At 50.8% G+C, this 16,329-nt stretch overlaps 1 protein-coding gene across 1 annotated transcript in view; it reads left to right on the forward strand.

The window, feature by feature from the left end:
* Window positions 1-3,808: 3,808 nt before the first annotated feature.
* The window catches only part of Lrp5 (LDL receptor related protein 5), a 109,112-nt gene continuing 96,591 nt past the window's right edge, over window positions 3,809-16,329 (forward strand). The window contains exon 1 of the mRNA XM_052194141.1: window positions 3,809-4,026. Within this exon, the coding sequence (XP_052050101.1) occupies window positions 3,930-4,026 (97 nt within the window). The 5' untranslated portion in view covers window positions 3,809-3,929. The remainder of the gene's footprint in view (window positions 4,027-16,329) is intronic.

Below are 16,329 nucleotides of genomic sequence, written 5' to 3' on the forward strand. Positions count from 1 at the left end.
TTGCATGCGTGGTGCTGTGGGGGCCAGAGGAGGGCATTGGGTTTCCTGGAGCTGGAGTTACAGAGAGCTCTGAGCTCCATGTGGAAATAGAACTCAGACCTTTTGAAGAGCAGCAAGTGCTATTAACAGCTGAGCCATCTCTACCCTCTTTAGTTTTTGAGATAAGATCTCATTATATAGTCCCGGATGGCTTTGAACTCACAGAAATCCACATGCCTATTTCCTAATACTGGGAATAAAGATGTGTACTACTGCACCCAGTTATTTTTAAATTAAACTTGTATATTTACGCACTGCATGTATGAGTGTATAAATGTACTCAGGCGCTCGTTCTGTCAGTTTTCCAGAAAACTGATCTATAATAGTTTCCTCCAAGACTGAAAACATTCCGTCCTGCAGGGAAGCTCCTTAAACAGGAATGCAAACAACTCAAAAGCTTCAGGAAGTCCCTGAAACTGACCAGATTCACTAGGTCCCTCTCTGCCATAATATCCAATAGACACTGAGAGTCTGTCACAGAGGAGCAGGGCCAACCTGCCAAGAAGACTCAGACCAGACAAGCAGTCTGGAAGAAGCAGAAGCCAGCCGAGTTTCCTGGAAGAGCTTTAGACCAACCGAGGCACTGGGAAGGACTCTCCCCTATATGTTGAGCTGCCCGCAGGCTATGCAGTATGCTCTAAGTTCCCAGCTTTGCGGGTTGTCACCCATGCTGGGGTGGGCCTTGGCGACGCAGCTGTCTGTGAGTAATTTCTGCTCCTATAAGTAACCCCTCACCCACATTCTTCCAAGTAACCCCAATAAAACTCATGATTTACCAAGCTGGACTTTGGTGGTATCTGCACCTTGGTCTGTTGTGGGTTCCACATCTTGGGTGAGTAGATGTGTATTGTATCTCGCCAGGAAAAATTTTGTCCCACAACAGCCTGTGCCTATGCAGTGACATCCATATGGCAGTCGGAGTACAACGTGTGTGAGTCAGTGTTTTCCCCTAATACAGGTCATCAGGCCTGGTGGCCAGCGCCCCACAACTGAGCCATCTCACTGGTACGCCATTTTCAAATTTGGAACTCAGCTATGAACTTTGAACCACCCCAATGTTCCCCTTCTCTTCTCTATAGCTAGCCTCCCCAGCAAGGCATCCCAGCTGCTCCCCACCCAGGCTCCCCACCCGCACCTCAGATGCCCCTGAGATGGCTCTGCTGCCACCCCACGCCTCTGCTGGCTCATGCTGTTCCTAGAGACTTGCAGTCTCTGGGCCAGAAGCAGTAGAAGGAAAACGGGGCAAGCGTGTGGCTGCCCGGCTTGGGCTTCGTGGGACTTCGGTGCAGAGCACAGGGGGGTAGTGCCACCAGGGAGGACAGGCTGGTCCCCAGGAGCCTGAAGCAGAGGCTGTGAACTCCAGGGGATTCCGCTGGTGCTGTGGAGAGTGCAGGATGGGATGGAAGGTCAGCTCCAAGGGACTCTGCAATCGGGCACTTGGGCTTGAAGGCAGGATGGAGGCTGACCCAAGGTTATAACAGCTCAGTCCAGGGCAAGGTGGAGGTGTCATTTCTCCTCCGTCTGGCCTTTAGGCTCTTCCTCTGTACCACCTCCTCTTATGTGGGCTAACATTTCTTCCCTTTTCACAGTCCCAGTTCTATTCAGCCCTCAGTGTGTTTCTTTAATAAAAGAAAATCAGATCTCTTACTTCTATTATTTATTATTTATTCAAACATTTATTATTTATTGAGCACCTACAATGTGCTGGGTCCTTGCCTAGGCACAGAAAAAAAAACAAAACCAGATAAATCTTGGCATTTCTGCTGTAATGGAAGGAAGAGAAGCAAACATATCCCCTGTTAGGTGGCAGGAAGTGTCAGCAAGGGTGGGTTAGAGAAGGGGGAGGCAGTATGGTTTTTAAGAACCAAGTGGGAGCCGGGCGGTGGTGGCGCACGCCTGTAATCCCAGCACTCTGGGAGGCAGAGGCAGGTGGATTTCTGAGTTTGAGGCCAGCCTGGTCTACAGAGTGAGTTCCAGGACAGCCAGGGCTACACAGAGAAACCCTGTCTCGAAAAAAAACCAAATCCAAAAAAAAAAAAACCAAAAAAAAAGCCAAAAAAAAAAAAAAAAAAGAACCAAGTGGGATAAGAGTCCCAGCAAAGAGACCCTCCCCCAGGCAATACAGTGCCTATCTCTGCAAGGGGCCATTGCAGTTAAGGCCCAAAGAGGTAAAGGAGGTGTAGCCAGACCAGGCTGTGTGTGAGCCCAAGGCTCTTGCTTCTTCTCTGACCTATGGGAACCTCAACAAGCTTTTGCGGGGAAGAGTGGTGAGCGCTGACTTATTTAACACGCTCCCTGGCTGCAGGGAGAGGAGGCCTCAGACAACCAAGGCTGAAAGTGGAAGGCCTTGGGGGATGGGTGAGTGGGGAGAGGAGGGGGTGGCGCTCTTGGCTCTGGGTTGAAGGTGGAGGGGGGGATGGGGGTTGGGCTTGGGAGAGTAGGAACCAACAAGGACACTGGCTGCTCCCGTCCCCAGTCCCTGCAAAGGCTTTCCACTGCCCCTGAGACCTCCTGACTCCTCTTCCGGTCAGAGACTGGATACAGCCACCCCAGGAGACTGCTCTTCCTGAACCGCTGGCCTGCTTCCGCATTAAAATCTCTGTTTTGACCCTTGGGACCCTGGCCTGGGTCCCCTCCCCCTACTAGTTGGCTTTGGTCTTCATGTTTCTCTATTAGAAGACAAGTTTTGGGAGTCAGTTCTCTTCTATTCTGCAATCCTAGGATTGAATTTAGGTCAACAGTTTCCACCTTGCTGGCCAGCCTTGACCTTTCTTTTGCTCATTCTGTTGTCTGTGTATCAGGTCTGGGTTATAGCGCTGGGAGGGGTGTGCATACCAGGGAATCAAGGACTCTGAGATCAACCCTTTCTAAACAGGGTTTCACAGGTAGCCCAGGCCAGCCTCAAATCTATGGCAAGCCTCTGCCTCAATCTCCCAAGGCTGGAATTACACACCTGAGCGCCATCTGTAAAGGCCTATTCACTCCCTTGGGCTCTTAATTTTTGTCTCTTCCTAGCATAGACCACAGGAGGGCGGGAGGCACCCTCCTGCCCACCCCAGCTTTTGTCCTTCCTCTCTACCTTGCAAGGAGGACACTGTCATTATCTTTATAAGGACATGAGGTGATTGCACCTAGACTTGCCTGCCCTGGGTGTGAGGTTCTAGAAAGCACTGCTGGAGAGATGATGGCTCAGCAGTTAGAAGCACTTACTGCTCTTTCAGAGACCTGGGTTTGGTTCCCTGCATCCACATGGTGGCTCACACTCACCTGTAACAACAGTCCCAGGGGACTACGCCCTATTCTGCTTTCCTGGACTCCTTGTCGCATGTGGTGCACACACATGCATTCAAACACACACATACAACAACAACAAAATAAATCTAAAAGTAAAAGCACCATTCACTTCTGCGCCTGTTCCCGCGTGCTTCCCAAGTGGGGCCGTGTGTCCTGGGCGAGGTGGCAGCAGTTGTGGTGAAAGAACCCAGACCTGGCTCCGGAGACCTCTGGCTTCCAGCCCTGAGGCTTCCTGGCTGTATGGGTCATGCTTCCACGTGCCTCAGTTTCCTCACCTGTCAGTGTAGGGGCTTGGCAGGTGACCCACCTGCTCGCGGGGCCTCTCTCGTCGCGGGCCCAGAGGGACCCGCCCGCCCGGCTCCCGGGCGCCCGGCTCCCGGGCGCCCGCAGGAGGGCGCGGCTTGGCGGGGGGCGCGGGCGGCGCGGGCGGCGCGGGGGGCGGAGACCGGCTCGGCTTCCGCTCCCTCCTCCCGCGTCGTCTTGGGCCGCGGCGCCCGAGGCGGGAGCAAGAGGCGCCGGGAGCCGCGAGGATCCACCGCCGCCGCGCGCGCCATGGAGCCCGAGTGAGCGCGCGGCGCTCCCGGCTGCCGGACGACATGGAAACGGCACCGACCCGGGTCCCTCCGCCGTCGCCGCCGCTGCCGCCGCTGCTGCTGCTGGTGGTTCTGTGCTGCAGCCTGGTCCCCGCCGCGGGTAAGGTGGGCGCGGGGGGGGGGGGGACAATGGCCGGGGCGGCAGCAGCCACTTTGCAAGTTGCGGGCGAGTTGGAGCGCGCGCCGGGGGACCGCGCGCCGGGGGACCACGCGCGGGCCCTTTGTCTCTCCCGCCGGGGCCCCTCCCCGGGGACCGAGCCCGCCAGGTGCGGCGCGGGCGGGCCCTCACCTGCCCAAGGCTCGGGACGCCGGGCGCGCTCAGGAGTGCGCCCACGGGCATCGCGATGGCCCGGGACAGGCCTGGCCTGTCGCGAACTACTGGGAAAACTTTTCGCGAGCCTGCTTGCGGCGGCCGGCCTACCGAGCCCTGGGAAGTGCCAGAAGTTGCAAGCTAGGAAGTTCGGAGAACCCTGCGCGGGGCGGCCTGGCCTTTGGCTGCTGTCTTTTTGACCTGCGTGGGCTGTCAGCCTTCCAAAACGACTGACACCTGCCAGGTGCCCCCGTGACCCCAGTGACCCATCCTACCGCTCGGGCCCCCAAGCGGTGGCCCGGCGCCCAGCCCTATTGACCAGTGTCCAGCCCTGAGATCGTTTGCGTGGGTGCCTTGGTGTGGGGAGGTATGCTTCTGCCTCAGTTGGACGCACCTTTGGGGAAGTGGCCGGCTCGGGAACTTTCTAACTTTTGGTGTGTCCTGAGGGGTGGAGCTGAGGTCAGGAGGACTCTCGAGAAACGAAGCAGTTGGAAAAGCTACACATGTTCTTTTAATTCGGAGATTGCCATGTGGTTTTTAAAGCAAGCCTCTTGCCACCTAAATCATTGTTTTCGGGTGTGTTGTGTTGTGTTTTTCTGGAGTGTGGCTGTCCAAGGGTCCGGCAGATACTCTTGAACTCCTGGGTGGTGTTGATGGCAGTTTGGGGCGGGGTAGGGGGACAACCTCAGGTCCCTTTGTCTGGGCCTTATTAAGGCGAACAGCTGTCCCCCTGTGTATTTCCAGGGTAGACACTTGAGGGAGGTGGCTGGGCCTGGCTCTGTGCTCAGATTCCCTGGGCTGCAGTTCCTTCCACCTAGGTTTGGGGGAGGGGGTCGCGGGGAGCTGGAGCTTTCAACCTCAGCCCGAGGGCTCTTGGGGAGTCTCCCCCTAAACTCCTCTCCCTCGGGATCATGTTTACATTTTCCGGCCATGTCTGGTGTTAGCAAAACAAGGCAAAGACAAAACTGTGACAGGCCGTGGGAAGTCCAGGCCAGCTCTGCTCTTTCCGGAAATGCCTGGGTCGTGGCTGCAGAAGGGGTACGGGGGGGGGGGGGGGAGCTATTTGTTTTAAAGGTGGGGTTTGTAAGCTGACTTTCCTGTCCTAGGTGGGATTGACGTTACCCTGGGACACCCCCCCCCCCGTTGTCTGGTATCCCATCCCACATTTAACATCTTTATAGTTTGGTGGTGTATGAGGCAAAAATAGAGTCGATTATTTTACCATTAGGAAGCCAGGCCCCAGGAGCACCAGCTGATGGGTAGCCCAGGCCTATAATGGAAGCAAAGGGGGAATCTTCCTGAGGCTCTTATGTGAGTGTTCTTGGCTGTGCGACCCCCAAATGTCTGTCTGAGATTCTTGCTTTGGGAGTCTGGAGAGAAGGGAGTAAGTGGGCAGCTAATTATTTTTCCTGATTGCTTCCTGTTGCAAATTGAAGCTGCGAGCCCACAGAAAAGCCTTTGTTCTAGTGGTCCCTGAATTCCCCACTCTGGAAGTCTGGGCTTTCCTTCTCCCCGCCTAAAGCCCTTGTCCCTGGACCAGCCTAGCCTGTCTGGCCCCCTGGGGGGAGGTTCCTGCAGCTGTGGGCTGCCTACCCTGGGAGGGCCCAGCCAGCACGTGCTGGGTTATATTGGGTTAGATGCTGAGTGGAGTCCCTGCAAGTCAGAGAGGGCCCAGGTCCTTGATCCCGCTGTGCAGGAAATTACCCAGGCAACCTGGCTGTCCCAAACCTCTCTGGGGAAAGCCACCTCCTGGTCCCGACATAGTTGGAACCCTTTTTATTTTGACGGCATAGTGTCATTACTCAGTCATCTAGCAGAACACAGGGGTGTGGGGGTGGGGTGCAGCAGGTGAGGACTCTGTCACCTGCTTTGCAAGTGGGTACCCCAGGGTTGGAGCAGAAGGTGGTCAGAACAACCAAGGTATTTTGTTTTGTTTTTGAGACATAGTTTCTCTGTGTGGCTCTAGTGGTCCTGGAACAACTGTCTGTCTAGTTGTCTGTAGACCAGGTTAGCCTCCAACCCAGAGATCCACCTGCCTATGCCTCTTGAGTGGTGGATTAAAGGCATGTGCTACCACCACCCATCTCTACCAGGGCTTTTATGCCCAGTTGCTGTTTGTCTTTGGGAGACTTACCTAGCCTCTCTGTGCTTGGTATGAGAGAGGACTCAGGTCCTCTCATCCCTTATATCATGTGGTGGGAAGCGTTTGGCGCATGCAGCCCAGGTCTGGAGGAGTGGTGGCAGAGCTTTGAGAACAGTTGTGTGCTGTGGCCTTGATCTTTCTTTTCTGGCCCGGGAATTCTGGAGGCTGTTGCTACGTGGTTTGGATTTTATATACTTTTTTCTTCTTTTTGTATGTTCATATGTACACATGCCTGTGCATGTAAAGGTCAGAGGTCAGTCTTCAGTGGTTTTCCACAGGAGCCATTGTATGCATATGGAGACTAAAGGTCAACCATGGGAAGTGTTTCTCAGGAGCCATCTACCTTGTCCTTTGAGACAAGGTCTCTCACTGGAACTGGGCATCTCGCTGATTGGCCATCCACCGTGACTGGCTCTTCACATGAGCGCCGTGTGTGTGTGTGTGTGTGTGTGTGTGTGTGTGTGTGTGTGTATTACCAGTTGAGCCGTCTTCCCGGGCCCCAGCCTGGGCTTTTCTTCTGTGTTGTGATCTTGGATATCCAGTAACTGATGAGCGTACCTCCACAGCCACAGATGAGGATGGGGAAGTAAAGCCACGAGGACAGACCCTGGGGCCCGGAGTCAAGTGCCAGCCTTGCCACTTGCTGTGGGGAGGTGGGCAGACGACTTCACCTTGCTTTTCCCCCAGTAGCATGGTCATGAAAATCCTTGCTGCCACTGATTTAGAAACTTCTTCATGGGGAATGCCCATGGCTGCCATTGTGTGCTTGTGTGTCTGGTGACCGATGCCAGATGCCAGGTGCCAGGTTAGGCTTTCTAGGTAGAATGGGACAGTGTGGCATCCATACAGCCTTGGTGCCTGGCGTCATGGGGAGGGGCAGGTGGGGCACAGGGGCTGGTCAGTGCTATGGGAGAATGAGTCCTGGGCACACAGACCAGAGAGGTTCCAGACCCCAGTCTACTGTGAGAAGTCAGCTCATGCTGTGTGACCTAGAGGCTAGGAACCCTTTGGGGAGGTTGAACACAGGACTGAAGGACATGTAGCCTAGAGTCAGTCAGGGAGTCTGAGGTGAACGGTGTGGAGCTGAGGTGGCTGCTGCTGCTGCTGCTGCTGCTGCTGCTGCTGTTGTTATTTTGGTTACTTTTTTTTTTTTTTTTTTTTTTTTTTTTTAAATTCTGAGAACAGAGTTGACAGTAACTGTGGTTGGCCTGGAACTTGATGTATAGATGTGTAGATGGAGGTGACCTTGAACACGCAAAGATCCTCCTGCCTCTGCCTCTGTCTTCTGAGCACTGGGATTAAAGATGCATTGTCCCGCGCTACCGTCTCGCCAGCAAGAACGACGCGGCACACTTAGGATCCTTCTGTAGAACGCTTTATGCCTCTTGAGAGGAAGAGCATAAGCTTACATGGCGGAGACCCCGAGGGAGCGCGAACCCAAGTCTTATATAGGCAAGTCCTCCCGCCTTGGACGTGGCGTATCCTGGTTGGCTGCGGCTCATTACCCCATATGACGCCACGAGGTAGGCAGAGACTCAGTGGCGGGAAACTCCGCTTGGGCATGCGCACTCGGCCTGTTTACGGCTCAGCAAGAACAGGAAGTAGGCGCCATCTTGTAATGGAAGACGTAGGAGCATTCGGGCGGCCCCCAACATCTCACCCTTTTTGATTTACTATGAGGGCTAACAGATAACCTGGTTAGAAGGTGGAGACAGAGATCGTCCCTCCCTGTGAAAAATCAGACCATGTACGGGGATATCCCCTAGACTCCTTGCTACATCCGGGGTATCCTCGACCTGTCCTCTGCCGTTTTTTGGGAGAGGGGAGACTTGGGCAGGTAACCCCTATGCTGGGCGATATGCCTCCTGGAGGTGATTTAGCCTCCATGCGATACCTCGTTCAACAACCTTCCCCAGGTGCCAGTCCAACACTCTGCCATGTGCAATGAGCTTAACTCCAGGCGTGCAAGAGCTGTTTGGGCCGGCTTTCTATTGCCTCAGGATTGACAGCCATACTCCTGTGGAGGTTCCATTCTCCAGAGCCGCAAGTGCCTGCGCAATGACCACTTTGTCTCGTTTACTTTGGGTTCTGAGCCTACAGACCAACCATAACAGTAACACCAGCCCGCAGCAGACAGCCATGCCAAACATTCCCACCCCCACCCATTCCTTGAAGTAAGAAAAGGTTGAAGTGGTCCAGGAAGAGAGTCCCTCTGTCAGCGACAGGTCCACTCGAGTCGAATTGACAGCCAACACTGCTGCCTGCAAGGATTCGAGAGTTTCATCGAAGCCTTCAGACCAATTTTAAGGGCCAGGAGTAGTTTCTGTGGGATCCGTCCAGGTGTCATCTTCAGGAGTCAGAATTCTCCATGTCAGTTGCTCCGGCAGCCAGAATGGGTTATCTTCCCCCTGTAGGAAAGCACAAACAGCTCCCCTGGATCTTATTAAAATAGGATCCGGGCCTTTCCATTGACCAGACAACACATCTTTCCATTTGACCATTTCTTTTGGCCTGTCAGGTTCTGAACAGTGTCGGTCTGCTGCAGTCTGGTCATGCTTGTCCAAATTTAAAAAATTCATAGTAAAGAGTGCTACCGCTATAGCAACCCTTGGTATAGGGGGTAAATCCTCCGCTATTCCCCCTTTTTGCTTTATTAAATAGGATTTGAGCGTACGGTGGGCTCGCTCGATAATGCCTTGTCCCTGAGGGTTATAAGGCAGACCTGTGATATGGATAACCTGCATTTGTAAGCAGAATTGTTTAAATTTTTGAGATGCAAGCAGGTCCATTATCAGTTTTCAAACATTTAGGTTTCCCCAGGCGCTCCATGCCTCGAGGCAATGTTGAATGACTTGGGAGGTTTTTTCCGCAGGTGTGGCATGGAGAATGCCAGAACATGTGTCTAGACACATGAACATATTGGAGTCTCCCAAATAAGGGGCAGGTGGGTGACATCCATCTGCCAGACCTGTAGGGGAGAAATCCCCCTAGGATTCACACCTGTATGGGGGCCCTATGTGGAGAGGACCGGAATCCTGTACTGCCCCATGCTGAGAAGCGTGGCCTTGGCCACCGTCTGCCAATCGGTGTGTGTCATGGCGTCCCCTGCCAGTCGGTCTAACTGGGCCAATGTGAAATTAGCCGAGACCCCATATTTTCTAACGGCCTCAGCCAGTTCTTTAATCCTACCATATTCCATCGGGGCATACGCCCGATCAGTGTTCTCCAGGCTTTCAAAGATGGGAAAGGACATCCAGAGCTTTCTCCTCACCCTCTCTGGTAGGAAAGAGAAGGTTCCATGGCACGCCTCATAAGGAGGGGGCGCCGAGGGTGTCTTAGCAATGGTCATGGCAAGGTGAGGGTTCCGACTCCGCCCATACATATTTACTATTATTAAAAGCTTGATTATTAACATCTCAAAAATAGCTGCTATAGTATTTGTGCTGAAGCAGGGAGAAACTTAAAGGAATAAACATGTGATCTGAGAGTACAAATTCTTTTGGATAACAATTAATTTTGCCTAAAAAGGCTTGCCATGTAATAGATCAACCATTAATAATAATTAATTTGATTGCTGCTTAAAGCAAGGAACAAACGTTTTCTTGAAAACAGAGGTTTAAGACCTCCTGTGGCAAGCTTAAAATAAGGTAAATATAAGATAAAGCCAATTAATATATCCTAACAACCTTTGAAAACCATTTACCTAAAAAAATTTTAAAAGTCCATAGTTAGAGCAAAGGCCTGTAACAAACATTCTATGAACATTATACACTGAAAAATGTAAGATCCTAACTCTTGTATTGAAAGAGAGACAAACATTTTTTCTCACAGGACGTAAGGCTGTTAGCCATTCCTTGAGGCAAAAACTTTCTAATGAAATTGTTTTGTTGTCTCTTTAAAGTTAGAAGCAAATGCTTTTATAATTATCAGAATGTAAAGCAAAAAACCAACCCTTTAAATTTACAATAATTTTGTAGGGAGTAGACAGGCCAAATGTTAATGCCTTGATAGCCTCCTTGACCTTTCATAGATTTGAACTGCATTTTAAACCACACCAGGATAAGTCAAGAACTTTTTTTTTTTAAAGCCAAACACTCCCTAGGTGGGGCCTGTAAGGCAGAAACAATTCTCAAACTCCTCATTAGCTTCCCCTGAGGCAGCTCTAAGCTTTGCATTAACTCAAATGTAAATTTTTTTAATCTGCCCTAGGACCCACCTTGAGTCCCCGGCAAGGACCTTGTATGAGATTCCTCAAATGTAAATATCTTCTAATCTGAGCCTTTTATCTAAGACCAGACCCAAACCTACAAGGCCGTTTTGAGGATTAAACAAAAGAAACCAGTAATTCCAAGGTCAAAGGAACCTGCTTGATATCAAATACATTTCCACTGAGATCTCCTTTTTAATCTTGGGGGGTTAAATTTTGCTCCTACCATTGTAGCCTATAAACTTGTGGAAAAGTGGCAATGGGCCTCTAAAACCCATAGCTGTATCACTCTCAAAATTATCTTAATTACAAAATGTTAAGAATTATGAGCCTGCAAGCTGAAAACTGCAGCCAATGACACTGATTTTTATTGTAACTCAATGTTTTCTTGTAATATTAGAGCACAATTGCAATTTTGGAAGCAAATCCCAATTTTAAACAATCTATTTTCTTTAAAATCAATGGCAAACACATATTTACAGCACAAGGTTTGTCTGCCAGTGTAACTTATTAAAGAGACATTATTTTAAATCTTAAAATCCAATCTCCAGGCCAAGATTCACACAAAACACCATGCCAATTTAGGGGCGTCTTAAAGGCCTGTATTTCCTGGATTGCATCATGCCACGTGTTCTTTAAAAATGGCGACTACCCTAAACTACCAGCTTTAACCTAACTTTTTGTTAATATCATAAACCCTTTAAATCATGTCCAGTGACTTAAGCCAATACTCTATAGTCAAGACATGCAAAATATACCTTTAAATCCAATTATAAACAAGAACAAAGCATGAGTTGCGTTAGGCCACATGTAGCTAGTTAAGATGGCTCCAACACCGAATCACCAGTTTTAAACTAACCTTTTTTTTAATAACACTATACCTTTTAAATAATAACCAATTAATTTATAACTCTTTAGTCAAGATATATGAAACCTTATACCATTAAAACCAATTAGAAAGAAGTATAAAGCAATTACATGAATTTCACAAGCCAAACCAAAGTTTTTTCCAAAAATTGAGGCATCTGGGCTTTTAAAAGTGGCTTTTTCCCCAGCTATGTTTGCCTCTTGGGTGAGTGAACTGTGCTGCTGTGGCACAGCTTTAAATCAGTCCTCACACAAACTTCGGCTGGCTCAAGAGGTTGCCAGCAGATGAAATCCTTACCAATTTTTCTTTTTAACATGAAACAAACAGTCATTCACACAAAAACAGAGAGGACATAAACGTACACATAGACAAACAGTCAGTGCACTGGGACAAACACAGAAAGATAACTTTTCTTTTATACACTCCCTTGTCCATAGACTTTCCAGGAGGTCCATTTTCCTTATATCTAGGTTCCTTAAAATACTCTCCCTTGTCCTTAGACTTTCCAGGAGGTCCATTTTCCTTATATCTAGGTTCCTTAAAATACTCTCCCTTGTCCGTAGACTTTCCAGGAGGTCCATTTTCCTTATATCTAGGTTCCTTAAAATACTCTCCCTTGTCCGTAGACTTTCCAGGAGGTCCATTTTCCTTATTCTTGGTTCCTTAAAATACTCTCCCTTGTCAGCAGACTTTCCGGGAGGTACATTTTCCTTATTCTGGGCCCGTTTCTTCTTAGTGCACCTAACCTCTCACTGCGCTCAGTTTCTGATATGCTGTCCTGGACTTCTTCGAGAACACTTCGGCCCTCGGCAACGGCAGTCTGGCAGTCCCTATCCTCCAAGCAGTTTTTAATGAGTTTCCATATTGCTGTCGTGTTACCTAACTTGTTCCATGAGACCAAGGCCAGCAACGTGGAGCAGACATACCAGGGAGCCACTCGATCTACCTCTCTCGTACAAAGTTCCTAAGCGTTCGGTTGGCAATCTTGATAAAAGGACCGCGCGCAGCTCCCTTATCTACGAGAGACTGAGGCGTGGGCTCAGGTGCCGCCGCTTATCTACGTCGGCCTTACCACACCTAACACCAACCTTTATGAATGCAAAAGGAAACTATCAGAGAAAGTAGGAGCGCTCTCAGGACAATGACCAAGGCCTCAAGACTGCCTTCCCAAGGTGGAGAGAGATTCAACCCGAAGTCCAAAAAAGACATACCTCTCTGGGCGACTTCACCTACAGTTCTGAATCCACCCCGAGTTCGAGGGGTCTCCGGTGGTGCTGACGATGGTCTGGTCGTGTTTCCCGGGTTTCGGCACCAGTTGTCCCGCGCTACCGTCTCGCCAGCAAGAACGACGCGGCACACTTAGGATCCTTCTGTAGAACGCTTTATGCCTCTTGAGAGGAAGAGCATAAGCTTACATGGCGGAGACCCCGAGGGAGCGCGAACCCAAGTCTTATATAGGCAAGTCCTCCCGCCTTGGACGTGGCGTATCCTGGTTGGCTGCGGCTCATTACCCCATATGACGCCACGAGGTAGGCAGAGACTCAGTGGCGGGAAACTCCGCTTGGGCATGCGCACTCGGCCTGTTTACGGCTCAGCAAGAACAGGAAGTAGGCGCCATCTTGTAATGGAAGACGTAGGAGCATTCGGGCGGCCCCCAACAATGCATGCCACTGTGCTTGGCTCTGGAACTGATTTTTTTTTTGGTTTTTTGGATTTGGTTTTTTCGAGACAGGGTTTCTCTGTGTAGCCCTGGCTGTCCTGGAACTCACTCTGTAGATCAGGCTGGCCTCGAACTCAGAAATCTGCCTGCCTCTGCCTCCCAGAGTGCTGGGATTACAGGCATGCGCCACCACCACCCGGCTGGAACTGATTTTTTAAAAAAGGTTTGTTAGTATTTTAAGTAACATGTGTGTGTGTCTGTGTGCACATGTGTGTCTGTGTGCATGTGTGTGAGTGCAGTTTACCACTGGAGTTCAGAAGAGGGCATCCAATCCCCTGGAACTAGAAGTACAGGCCATTGTAAGCTGCCCAGATGCATGCTGGGACCACACTCAGGTCCTCTGCCAGAGCAGTAACTGTGAGCAGCGGCTGGGCTTACTGTCATCTGGGACGCATGAGGTGGAGCCCTACCCCATCAACCAAGAAATAAAAATTAAAAATTAGCATTAAAGGGGCTGGAGATTTGGCTTAATGGTTAAGAACACTTAACCTGGTCTTATAGAGAACCAGGTTCAGTTCCCAGCATCCACATGGCAGCTCACCACCATCTGTAGCTTCGGTTCCAGGGGATCCACCACCCCTTCTAGCTTCTGTGGGCATATAAATAGGTAAACTGTGCATATACACAAAATAAAAACAAATGTGTTTTTTTGTTTTGTTTTGTTTTTTGTTTTGTTTTGTTTGTTTTTTTGATTTTTCAAGACAGGGTTTCTCTGTATAGCCCTGGCTGTCCTGGAACTCATTCTGTAGACCAGGCTGGCCTCAAACTCAGAAATCCACCTGCCTCTGTCTCCCAAGTGCTGGGACTAAAGGCGTGCAGCATGCTGGAATTGGAGCTTACATCCTGGGAGTCACACCTCCCTAAAGCATGCAGGATCCAGACGTTGGACTCATGGGGATTGCCGTCATTACATTGTAAAAACGTTCCAAAGCACAGCCCGTTTTTATTAAACCATGGTTTCCCATCTCCTTACTACGGTTTTTGTTCTGTCACTGGGATCTGCCTGTTCTGGGCACATTTTGGGGGGGGCTGATAGTGAATCTTTCTTTGTTACCTAGGTTGGCCTTGAACTCCTGGGCTCAAGTGATTCCCCCTGCCTCAGCTCCCTGCATAGTTAGAATTTGCCAGCTTGTGCCTGGTTGGATTTCAAATTATTTATTATATGTAGGTACACTGTAGCTGTCTTCAGATACACCAGAAGAGGGCATCAGATCTCATTACAGATGATTGTGAGCCACCATGTGGTTGCTGGGATTTGAACTCAGGACGAGCAGTCGGTGCTCTTAACGCTGAGCCATCTCTCCAGCCCTCCATCACCCTTTGTATGCCTGAGTGATAGTCTCCTATGCAGACAGACCGAAGTTTATCTGTTTATTCACTGGTTGAATTGGTCTTGGTTGCCTGTGGCTTTCAGCAAATGAGCTGGGGGGGGGGGCACTGTGGCAGGAGGTTCAGAAGTGTGACAGGCAATGGGGACAAAGCTGGACAGTCTGTGCTGGCCTCCAGCCAGTCTGTGTTTCCCTTCACACCCATCTGCATGGAGCCTGAGTCCTGAGAGTGTGGAATGAGTCTCCTGTCTCAGAGGGAGCTGGGCTCTGTGGTCAGGAGGCACCAAGTTGGATCACTTAATAGCCTCTGGAAACAGGAGTCTGTTGGGCAGGCGTGCTGGGAGCCGAGGGCTGCACCGGCTTCTGGGCTCCGTGACCGCTCACATTCGCTTGGAAAGCCTCCTGTGGGCTCTGAGCCAGCCGCCTGGGGCAGAGCCGGCCAAGTGTGACGGACGGACGGACGGGTGGAGGCAGCTGTGGGGCCCACAGGGAGGTAGCCCCAGGCCTAGCTGGCGGGTCTACCCTGATTTCCTTCCAGCCTCTGGAAAGTGGCTTGCTGGCTCTTAGCCTCAGTTTCCACATCTACAAAATTGAGTCAATCACCCAGCCTTGCCAGCACCTGTGGGATCTGTGAAGCTTGGGAGGACATAGTGTCCTTCCCTGCCCACCACAGTGGGGGAGACTTGGAGCCTGCCTTGGGTACCCAAGCTCCTTTTAAAGGAGGCCGAGTGCAGACTGCAGAACTGAATTTCTTGTCCTGTGTGGGGAGATGCTGGAGATTAGTTCTTTTGGGGTGGGCCCACCAAGGCTAAAGGCCCGACCTCGCTTAGATGGGACTTGGGCCATGAGCAAGTGTCCTGCTGTTTCTAAGTAATATAGGATATATGTGGTCAGGACACAGCACTTTTGCTAATGTAGTAGGTGTATGTTGGTCCCTGCACTCTGAGCCCCAAGGAAATTGTTTGTAGCTCTAGCCTTGGACTTCCGGTGTGTCCTTGCCTGTGGGAGTGGTTGGCACCTCACTGACTTCGAGTGAGTCCTGCTTGATCTGCAGGGTCATGGTCCACTGTGGTAACCTCGATTTTCAGTGGAACCCAGTGTGCCCTGAGGGGCCCTCAACATCTCCTGTCTTCTGCCTCTCAAGCTTGGGTGTCTCTTTGCCATGGACCCTTTGGAAGGTTTTCATGATGACATTTTTTTAGGGGTGGAAGGCTGCACTTTATGGGTGTTTTCCTAGTTGTCTTGTTTGGGACGTCTGCTTTCAGCTTACCCTGGTGCAGTTACCTTGTGGCTAAACGGAGGCATGGTTTTGTCAAGGAAGGGGACTCAGACTCTCTAGGAATCTTGGGGGTCCCTAGGTTCCTCCAGAATTAGGCAATGGCTCCTTTCCTGGGAAGGAGTCTATGAGGCATTGCGTGGCCTTGGGTGTGGGTGCGGGTGTCTAGGACTGCTAAGGGAACCCCCTCATGCTTTCTGCCTTTGTGGATCCCTGGAGTGTCTTCCTCTGTGTGCCTGTTTTCTTAAAGGTAAAACAATCAGCTGGCCCATTCTCTGAGGTCCTTCCAAGCCTGACCCCTGCTCCCCTGCCCAGCTCTGTTGCTTCCAATTTGTCCCCCTCACCTTGTGGGTAGAGTTGGCACCACACTGACCTCAAAAGTGTTCTCTCGGGCTCTGCAGGGTTCTAGTATCCCTTTCAGGTGTGTCCTGTCTCACCAGCCTATGGGGCCAGCCCAGTCTCTGCATTCCTAACCCTGGGACCCATCTCTAGTAGAGCCTGTCTGTGTGGTTGGTTTCAGTTGTCAACGTGACACAATCTAAAATTGCCTG

The sequence above is a fragment of the Apodemus sylvaticus genome, chromosome 1 (assembly GCF_947179515.1).
Source record: "Apodemus sylvaticus chromosome 1, mApoSyl1.1, whole genome shotgun sequence".
NCBI classification, from domain to species: Eukaryota; Metazoa; Chordata; class Mammalia; order Rodentia; family Muridae; genus Apodemus; species Apodemus sylvaticus.